This window comes from Belonocnema kinseyi, chromosome 3, assembly GCF_010883055.1.
Source record: "Belonocnema kinseyi isolate 2016_QV_RU_SX_M_011 chromosome 3, B_treatae_v1, whole genome shotgun sequence".
In the NCBI taxonomy this organism is placed as follows: Eukaryota; Metazoa; Arthropoda; class Insecta; order Hymenoptera; family Cynipidae; genus Belonocnema; species Belonocnema kinseyi.
In genome coordinates, this window is record NC_046659.1 from 21850824 (window position 1) to 21862166 (window position 11343).

Below are 11343 nucleotides of genomic sequence, written 5' to 3' on the forward strand. Positions count from 1 at the left end.
TAATCAAACTTATTATTGAACGAAATTCAATGCGTGAGAATTCAATTTCATGAATTTATTTGTAATATATTTATAGCTCTCTCTACTAATAAATTCTGAAATGAGATTATGTATTGGCATCTTATTTTTATTTAAATACGTTTAACTATAACTGGGCAAATTAAAAATAAAAACAACATTTTGAAATGAAATTAAGTATTGGCATCTCATTTTTATTTAAAAAACATTTAACTATTCATGGACGAAAATGTAAACATTGGAATATAATTCTGAAATGAAATTAAGTCTCGGGATCTCATTTCTATTTTAAAACAACATTTGACTATCATTGGACGAAAATTTAAAAATGAAAATAAAACTCTGAAATTAAATTAAGTGTTGGGTCATTAGTTACGTGGGTCTTTGTGCTAATTTAGCAGTATTTTAGTATTCTTCTTTGCTTTTCCCTCAGCAGGGATAATTTATCTGTACAAGAATTCATTAAACATCGAACATTTGAACTTTAATTACATTTGATCTAGAGTACCAATCTATTCAAAACAACCTAAAAAATATACTTTGTTGTATAATAGATACATCAAGATAAAAATTCCTTTTCAATTTCCTAAAATTACTTACATTTAATTTTTTTTAATGTAAAGCTCGGTACATTCCTTTAATATGCGTACACTGCACAACTATATTTATGTTTACTTTCAAGTGAAGTCATACTACCAAAAATATATTTTGTTCCATAACTGCATGTAATAATGACATACTAACTTTAGCTAATTATGTGATGTAGTTTATATGCATATTCTAATTTTTCAATTTTTTTGTTAATCGTTCTAAATACGTTGCATTCAGCCTCCAGACGTAAATCTGAGGTCAATATTTAACAGCGATAAATATGAAATATGTTTTAAAGTTCCAACCTTTAATTTCCTTAAAGATATCAAATCGAAAAATATTATGACTTAAACAATAACGATATTGACCCATTTCCGCTAGTAGCACTGCTTTTTTGTTGTTTCGTGTCTTTTTACTTTGTTTGCCTTACCCCCTACCTCTTAATCTTTCTCTTGGACCTCCAATACCTCTGCTCTTGCTATCCCACTCCCTTCTTTTCTATTCCTGCTAAATTTTCCCCTTTTGTAGCTTTTTTTCTCTCTCTCTCAGCAAAACCTTCATTCTTAACTCCTCGTGTATTACCATATCCCTTACATTTCCCCCTTTCTTTCTTTCTCTCCTTTCATCCTATTCTTGTCTCTCTCCACCGTTCTTTCTTCTTATTCTTTTATCTGTTTTCTAACACCTCAATATTTTGCCTAAACCATGCGCGAAGTGAGTTTTCCATCTAAAAAATAAATTTCTGTATTGATTTACAATATGTGAAAAAAACTTTGAAAGATGCACTCCAAACTTTATTTTCAACCTTTTTTTCGCCAAAAATGACACTTTCATGATAAATAACGCTTTTATGAATAATTTTTAATTTCCAGGCACCTGCTGCTTTCGGGCTCGTTTCTTTTCTTTTACATGAAGGTGTGGATAGAAAAAAGATAAGTCGTCATTTATTCATATTCTCTTTGGCGGCACCTATTTTAACAATCGTTACATATTTTGGAATTGGAAAGGTCAGTACAATGAATTAAATACAATAGAAACCATTTTCTGTATATATGCCCTTGTTCGGCGATTGCTGCGTTTAAAATAATTTTCAACCAAGGTAGATCACAATATGTTAATAGTTAGAGGTTGCAGTTAAGCGTCAGATTTGTTGTTCAGAAACTTCCACATAATGGTTCATAATCACAACAAGTTATGATATTTTTTATATTTATTTACAATAAATTTAATTCATTTATTAAACTATTGACTCATCTATAAATATATATGCATGTAATGATTAATTCATATTTAAACATTTTAAAATCCTAACTAATGTCTATTTGCTTCTGAATAAGTCGTATTAACCATTCTAGGTCTAATTTGGATGTAATTTCTTCTGTTCGGCACCAACATGTATGAATGCTTTAAACTGTTTATCTTGTTAAGTAAATAGATAATTAAATTCAGTAGGATGAGCAGCGCCTCTCTTTAGCTACATCATAAACAACCACTATTATTTTTCTTCCATAGTGGTGAGCTTACAATCAGGCAACTTGCGCCTGATGGATATTTTTCAGCAAAAGAGAGTGAAAATTTCAACTTTTTGACAGCAATCCCGATTTATTAGAAATAATATGAACCAACTGCCGTTTTACATAGTCCGAGCTTAATGAGTCAATTGCATGAACTTGTGGCAGAATTGAATGATTGCGTCTCCAGTTCCGCGATTCGATATTGTGTTAAACGAGGAAAATCTGCTGCATTCTCTTTGCGAAACTGGAGACGTTATTATTGAGTTTTCTAGTTCTAGAATTCTCATTTCTAGACACACAATCCAAAATATGACTATAATAGTTTTTTGAGGATCGCTATAATATTCCTTGGTAGAATTCCCCCAGTAGCAGGCTCATGCAATTTTTAGAAGGAAAATATGCCCGTTTGTCAAGTTCATATTTCTCATCAATCGCGCCTAAGGTTGTTGATTTCCATAAGCGTACATGTTCGAATTTTTCTTCGAACATGAAACATACCCACTTCCGGATACTTTTGGGACATGAGTATAGTGCTGAAAGATGCAGTATAGGTTCTAGTATTATTATACACTTAAACCCGAAAATAATCATTTTTAACCGGATTTGGCCCTTTTCACGCGGACGCCCACATATGGTTATATAATACTCTCGCAAATTGTTTGATTCCAAGAACTATTACTAATTTTAGAACGAATGGGTCGATTTGTATTTTTTTTATTGCTGTATTTCCTAAATTTTTATTTATATAAAAGGAACAAACGAAAGTCCTGTAAATATCTCAAAATGTGAAAAATTCACAATGCAGTGTAGGGTGAGCTTCAACGAAAAAAATATCACTCAGAACTTCCTCAGGGGAATATTGTTATTGAAAAATTATTCTGTTTTTATTGTGATCTTTTACGAAGGAAATTCAAACATCACATTGTTCTTAAATTAAGTTTATCTTCAGGAATCATTCACAAAATACGTGATAAGTTGGGGGGGGGGGGGGGGCCTGCTGCAGTATCATTCTCCACACTGTAAAAAATATTAAAAAATCGACCACTTAGAATATAAAATTACCAACAAAAAATTGGTGCAATTTTATTACCCTGATTATAGGGTGAATGCCACTTGCCTGCTAGAAGTTTGAACAAATCTTGCAACTTTACCACTTTTAAACTAACAATATAGCAAGGCGTTGTAGAAGTAAAGTTTCTGCTAGTGAACTTGTGACTTTCAGCGTAGGTAATAAGTGGACCTACTTTCAGAGTGTTGAATTTTCTTACGCTGGTCAAAGTACAGAAACTGTTTTTCCAACGTAATCTCACGTCTTTCAATTTGATACTTGATAACGCGTCGTGCTTTTACAGCTCTGAATGTAGTACAAGTCCAAGTAATTTTAAAGTTTCAAAGTTTCGGGAAATTATGAAAAACTGGTAAAATTAAAATTATGTATCAAAGAGCGTGTTTCAGAACGGTATAAATTATGGACAAATTTATTTGCAAAATTGATAAAAAATATTAAACAAGAAGTTTTTGGATTAAAAAACTGCTTTCTACTGTATTCCTTATTTGAACGGGAAGTTTACAATTTCTAGTCAAATTACCATTATTCACATTTCTCATGTAGATGCTAAAGTTACCATGTCGAATAAAAACACGAATATTTTTGGTTAGAATACCATCACCTAAAATTCATAATTCATAATGTAATAATCGGACCTACTCTGAAAGAGTTAAAATTAATAGAATTTTTTTTACAGTGCATGTTAAGATCAATGGAAAAAGTAGCACGCAGGGGGAGGTGGCCAGAAGTTCCCGAAAAATGTATCACGTATTTTGTGAATGGCTCCTGAGCCAGTTTCTTAAAATTGATCTCCGTACGCTGAATAGTTTCGTGTAGCAAGGAAAGTTCAATACCTAACGCTTCCATTGTAAATTCTTCAATTTCAAAGCTTATGTGATAAGAAGTTGAGAAAAAACGTTTTTTTCTGGCAGAATCCAAATGCTCTTTCGACCGTGACTATTAGAATAATTCTAAACAATCTAAAAGGAATTAAATATTAGAGTCTTCAAATCCTCAAAAATATTCATTTAAATTTGATTGATGGAAATAAAGAGTCACAACCCATTGGAAATTGCAGTTAGTAGTAAAGTGGCGCCCCAACTCCCGATATACCCGCGAGGTGTATAATATTGGTATAAAAGTTTTTCGTAAGGACAACCGCAAGATTTCGTCTGTGATGAATTAAATACGACGATCCGGCAAAAGTCTCGTGTACCCCGAGGACACGGACAACCATTGCAACTCCCTTATAAGGTCTCTATACTTCTCTTTCTTTTCATTCTCCTCAGCTATGATGTTTTTGACAGATGAAGCTCAAAATTATATAGCGCTTCTAGAAGTCAAGAAGAACTATGTCAGGCCTCGAGTGTGCAACATAAACAATTGTCAAGAAAATAAAGTTCTAGTAGTTGCGTTACTTCTCATTCGCGACAATTGAATCTATTCCACTAGGAGCGCTTAGCGGAGAGATATTAAGTTTAATGCTATAAGAGTGACAGACATGGTAATAATAAAGAAATCTTAGTGCAGCATTGTGCCTTTCTATGTAGGTCGTTCCCGCATGAGTTGGACAACTAGATAGTATGTCTGCTAGATGCTCAGGGTGTGCATGGCACGCCCTGCCGCTATCATCGAGAATGTCTTGGCTCAATATGTGGCGACCCTGCCTGACTTTAATCCGCGCGATTTAAGAAAAGCAAAACTTAGATCACACGACATTGATTGATCCTCCATATTTCTGTGGAAGAAACCGTGCATTCTCTTATTCAGGAGCTATTCACGAAAGTTTTTCTTCTGTGCTTTATTAATCCGGCTTGTAGGAGTGAATAATCAAGATAATATTTTATGCATTTTGCTCACCCCTGATACTGAAGTTAATTCCGAGTGTACAGAAACGCTGCTTTGCTGTAGATATGGATTCGCGGAACAGAAGACTTAAGATGCATGATTTTGTTCATGTGCAGAACCTATCGTGTCCCGATATCAAGGGATCTGAGCTCGTTCTTCATCCATGGAACCACTCCAAATGAATAGAGTACTACCGGGACAGCAAGCATGTACGTTGCGGATACTTTGTTCCTCGCTGACAGATCGGAAGACCAAATTTACCGAATGAGACGTTTGTATCTGCCTCGGAGAGTATCATTTATAGATGTCGCATCCTGCATGCAAGTGGCAATAATGTGAGGCAGAAGAGGAGTGGGCACATGGTGTCACTCTGAAAGACACCTCTTTGATGTGCGTATAAACTTTTAAGCTTTCCAAAAGACAGATAATAAGTCTATGGGAGGTAGAATCGAAAGCTTTCCGGTAATAAATCCAGGCCATCGATAGGTCATGCTGGTAGGATGCTGCATCTTAGCAGACACATCTGTCGATGAGTAGGTTCTCCCGCCATCCTGCTACGCCTTTTTTTGAGCGTTTTTTATTATTTGGCTTAGCTGAGTGGCCCATTTTTCGGCAGGAGTACTGTAACACTCTTCCACCAGCCTCTCCGGGATTGGCTCTTCCGACATTAAGTATGAGGTAAAAATATGTGTCAAATATTGATGGGTTGAAGGAAACTTCTTGCACTAGAAGGTCTTGAAACCATCTTGTTCCGGAGTGAAGTAGTTCTTCATTCCTCTTTATACTTTTTTTACCTACTCAGTAGTGTTGTGTGGGCATTCTTCCTCAGGTGTTATGAGGGCATCACATAGCTCTTTGAAGCTATTTATGGTCTATTTATGTTCTCTCTTTCTCTATTGTCGGCTTGTTCGGGCTGTGGTAGAATTGGGGCTCCACTTACATGGCCCCATTTTTGGAATAGTTCGGCTTGATTTAGCATTCGTTGATGCGAAAAGTGCTATAGCTCTGGGTATTTCTCGCACTGCAGAGCATGCAGTCGTACCATTTAACCTTCTCCTTTATGGGCCATACTCGCATCGTAGCACTCTAGCAAGTCTTGGTTGAGTCGTTCCGTCCACCTAAAAGCCCCGAGATTCCGCCGATCCATTTCATTGACTCCATCTTCATTGGCTCCCCGAGCTCTAGAGTTTTCAGCATTGTTGGCCGATCCATTGTCGGAAGCCCTGCGCGTTTTATTGCTTTGAACCGCACATATAATAACTATGTTTCGTGTTATCATTGTTGTTCTCACGAGAAGCTAGGGAAAGGGTTCGTCCATCCTTCCAGAGCTCCGTATGCAAGGATAAGGTTGCGTACTTTGAGAGGTCGCCCGGTATCCCAGAGTCACCGTTCGAGACAACTCACCCAGGTGCCATTCAGGTTTCCGCAAGGTTTTCATACCTTCGGTTGAGGGTTCGTTCCTTCGGTACTACCCCTGGGCAATTGTCCGCGACTGCCTATTAATTTTTGTAACCATATTCAGCACAAACCCTTGGTATAGGGACCCTCTATCCACAACCCGAGCACGCGTTCGGTGGCTTTGTCATAGACAATTCGGTTTGATTCTAGAGGAATCAAAACCGAAACGACAAAAATATATATACTATATAATTATAATAATAATGCATTCAGAGGTAACTGATGTCACCTCCACAAAGGAAGAGAGATAGCACAAAGAAAGAGATACCACAAAGGAAGAGGAATTGATGCGTCTGTATGAGAAAAGTGCGAAGTTTGAAACGAAAATGGAAAAAGGATACAATTTAAGGAACGATATTTTCTGCAAAGTATCCTAATATAAAGGAAGTTGCACTAAGAGATCTTATCGTGAAGTAAAGGACATCAGGAATAATCTACGCATCACAGAATACCAAGCAATGGAGATTAAGCCTATCTTCCAACAATTAAAAATGTCTTACAGCTATGATTGCAGATGAAGTATATTCTCATTGCGAGGAGAATGCCGTCCTTACAGAAGAACAAAAAGGATGTTGTAAAAACTTGCGTGGCAGTAAAGATTTAGTCACTATAGATGCTGTTGCCATGACTCAAGCTCGTAAGTATCAAAGGAACTTACGATACGAAAGGATTCGTCATTGTGATACAGGACAAGGTTGTCAGCGCCGGAAATCATCGCAAACACGTGTTACATCAAGACGTGATTGACCGGTGCCGATTATGTGGAGATACCAACGAATCCATGGATTCGTTGATTGGAAAACAAATGCCGGTTTTTCACATACGAGTGTCGTGCCTACTCTAACTCCTTTAAATTCACGCTTCTGCAGGAGCGAGTAAGACAGATAACCTACTTTCCGCCGGATTCATGTATACGGTATACACGAAAAAGAGAGTTGATGACCGATTGTTTTTGTGTTAGGTGGATTTTCTCTAAAATGCATGTCCTACTGTGTTATCTGATCTTTTTAAACTAGTACGACCAAGAAGGGCAATTTTCTGTTTTGTCCAATTTCGAATGGTGAATTCGATATTGGGGTGTAATCGATTGATAAAATGAGAAAGCTTGTGTAATTCTTTAAATCCATGTCTCTAGGTGACAAAAGTTTGCAAAGGATTTAATAATATCAATTGCATCGGAGATTGGTACTTTCGTAAAGAGAAATACTATTTTGAAACTCGCTAGGATGTTTTGGGGTTGGATGTGAATCTTTGTAGCTTTTTGAGGAAGTCAAAAGAGTTTACGAAGTTAATGATAGAGTTCCCTGTGAAAGGATCGTCCTACTTCGTGACTTTATCAATAAGATAAAACAGATTCGCATTCAACCCCAAGACATCCTAGTGAGTTTCGACGTAGTATCTCTCTTTACGAAAGTGCAAATCTCCGGTAAAATTAATATCATAAATAATACTAACTTCTCTTTCCATAAACAATTCTACAAAGAAATCTCAGGAGTGGCAATGGGATCTTCAGCTCACCTGTAATAGCCAAGATCTTTATGGAACATCTAGAAACTTACATTTTTAATTAATCCAAGCTTAAACCGAAGTTTTGGTGCAATACATCAGTATGGGTGAAGTGAGAAGGGAGAATCATAGGAAATGTGAGTCGATCGCTCGGCGACTAATTTTGAGATGCCGAGAAGGTAGTAGCATGGAGGGGGAAGTCAACACCCATTGTGTTACCCTGACCTTTTCGCAGCTCGACATCAGCCGATTGAGTCTCAAGGTACCGAGGCCTACTTGTCCTCACGGAGACCTTTCTCTATTGTCCATCACTGGTCTGGATCTCGAAGCGCTGTGGCTCTCAACCGGCGCCTTCTGCATTATGTTACAGGGGTACATTAAAATTGAATAGTGCATGAAGTCAGTTGCGCCCTACCATGGAGGTCGAATCGAAGGCTTGATGCCGTGTTAAAATATTTGGGCAAATGCAATGGAGAGTAGCGTACGTTACTTAAAGAAATTTGTGTTACTATTTACAGAAATTTGTAACCTTTTGCATACTTTTTTTATAGGCACTTAATCGTTTTGGTAGAAAATTTATTTGTTTTGTTGAAAAATTCTTTTCTCTTAAAAACTAATTTTTTAAACTGAAAATGCAACTATTTTATTTTTTGCTGTATATTTATATCTTTTAATTTAAAAATCATCTAATTTGTTCAAAACTTTTCTTTTCTGGTAAAACCTTAATTTTTTGGTTAAACATTCATTTATTTTGTTTAAACTGATTAAATTAAGGTCTTAATGCGACATTCCTACCCCCGCTCATTCTCACCACTGGTTAGTGTTGCGGAAAATTCCTTAATACAAGTCAGATAGATTAAGGGGGTCCACCCGTGTGACGGCCGTTTTTTACCTGTTTTGGGGATTTTTTTGATAAACGATAACAATATACAACTTTGAACTTTTCACTATATATTTATTCACATTTGAACAGTAAATTGTGCAAGTTTGAACCCAAAATCTTTATTGTAATGCGTATGGCGCCACTCCGAAGACACCCATGTAAAAAAAAGTGTACCATTGCCGGCATGTTTCCGGGCGAATGGCTTATTTGAAATCAAAAAACCAAACAGCATTTTAATCTGTGAAGCTGTGGCCATCGCCTGAATAAGGGTATTTTAAAAATATTGGAAATTGAGTAATTAACACGGTTTTTAACTTTTTTCAAATTTCATGATTTTTTCGATTATTTTCTAACAAAAAAAAACGCTTTGGAATTTTGTAATTATCCTAGTTCAGGCGATCCTTGCATATGTGCTGAATCTACCCTACAAATTTAGAAGTAATCGGTCAAGCCGTTTTTGAGATATCATGCCGGCCAATTCGAAAAACGTAGTTTCGAGAAAAACGCATTTGAAAGTTCAAGAACGATTTAAACAATGAAGTACGCTTAGTCGTTCTAAGAGCTGTAACTTTCCAATGACTTCGAATATTGGAATATCACTTTACCAGCATATTGTACACATGTGTAGGAATAAATGTAGGCAACAAAAAAAATCGATTTTTTCGATCGGACACACGGGGTGACCTCCTTAAGTGCCTATGAAAAAAGTATGCAAATGGGTACAGATTTCTGTAGATCATAAAAAAGAAACCCGCCTGTTTCGTTCACAATTAAACTCAATACATATTTAATTTAGTATAAATTGTATACAAATTTGTTTAATTAACGTACGTTACTTTTTTCTTTAAGTGACGTACGTTACTGTACATTGCAGTTGCCCAAATATTTTAATACGGTAACGCGCCTTCGACTCGACCTCCATGGTAGGGCGCAACTAAGTTCATACAATAGTCCTTTGAAGGGTGCCCCCCTCCCCATTTTCGGGGTCAAAAAATCGATTTTTTCATTGTCTTATTCGAACCTATAACTTTTTAAGAATATTCCCTGAAAGTTTCAAGTCAATTCCAAATACTCTTGAAGTTCTTGCCGATGCACGGTAGACATGCCAGACGGAGGCGAGAGCACGCTCGCCGCATAGACTCGACACGCAGGTGCACGGCTTCCTTGTCGCCTATTCATAATATCCTCGCCGTAATTTGGTTCCCCTCGGCTTACTATATGACTACCTGCTTGAAGAGTCAGGCAGGATTTTGTATGGATCTGGCATAGCTGATTGAAGGTAAGTAGGTGTTATACACGTAAAATTGCTCAACAAAACTTAAGCGCATTTTTCTCAATAGAGTGTTTTTACGATTGGCGGGCATTGTACCTCAAAAACTACTCAACCGATCGGTCGGAAATTTTAATATGTTTTTTTATACATCAATAGCTATAACTTAGACTATTATGATGAACAGCAGGCAGCGGGTGAAATGGGGAAGTAACCCACTTGCTGTATTTTATCAGCGAAGGGGGGGGGGCGAGAGACAGATTGCTGTATATTAACAGCAAGCGATGCATAGAAAGGGAGAAAGGCAACCCTATTTTCTGTATTTTACCAGCAGGCGGTTGGTAGAAAGGAAGCTCAGAAGATATTTGCTGTATTTTACCAGGAAAAGGGGAAAGCAATCCTATTTTCTGTATTTTACCTGCAGCCGGTTGGTAGAAAGGCAGGCGAGAAGCTACTAGCTGTAGTTTACCAGCAGCCAGGGGGTGGAAAAGGAGGAGGAGACCTACTTGCTGTATTTTACTCAAAGGTGAAAAAGTGGTTAATGGAAAGGGAGGTGAGAAACTGCTTGCTGTATTTTACTAGCAGACAGAGGATAGAAAAGGAAATTGGGTGTTTAAGGAGGGGCGCTCCAGTAAGAGCACCCAGAATAGCTTGGACAACACTTTATTCAGCACTAGATACACCAGGTGTTTTCCACGGTCCGAGGACCGGGAGGGACTGACTTACGGGCTAACGCAAGGCCTTTTCTCTGTCACCTCTGTCACTCTCGCCCGAGTATCTTTTCCTTTTTTTCTGCCGGCAGCGATGAGGGAAGATGGAGAGGCTAGGCGCGTAGGGGATATTTGCGCGACAAAGACAGCGACAGTCCTAAACTCTTGTATCCCTATAATTTTCTATATAAAATTCAAATTTGTAGTTGAGACTGGATACCGTCCACACCGTTGCATAGATCGACTTCAAAATTCATACACAAGTAGGTTCGGCAATGGAGATGGTTCCTACCGTAACCCGAATCGCTAATTGCTAATAACCTTTGTTTAATAAATAATGCAAAATAGCATTGACTATGTGTGTATATATATATAAAGTCAAGTGGTGTAAAATTGATGATGCTTTTGCGAATCCACAGTTTTTTACTAATCTTCATCAAATTTGGGACACATATTCTTTGGGATACCAAACAAGTCCTAAGGGTTTGGGGGGGGGG

General features: G+C 37.2%; 1 protein-coding gene across 5 annotated transcripts in view; it reads left to right on the forward strand.

The window, feature by feature from the left end:
- Positions 1–11343, forward strand: part of LOC117170119 (zinc transporter ZIP9) — a 181103-nt gene that overhangs the window by 147566 nt on the left and 22194 nt on the right. For all 5 annotated transcript variants that reach the window (XM_033356658.1, XM_033356654.1, XM_033356655.1 and 2 more), the window contains exon 4: positions 1482–1616. In XM_033356658.1, the coding sequence (XP_033212549.1) occupies positions 1482–1616 (135 nt within the window). The remainder of the gene's footprint in view (positions 1–1481; positions 1617–11343) is intronic.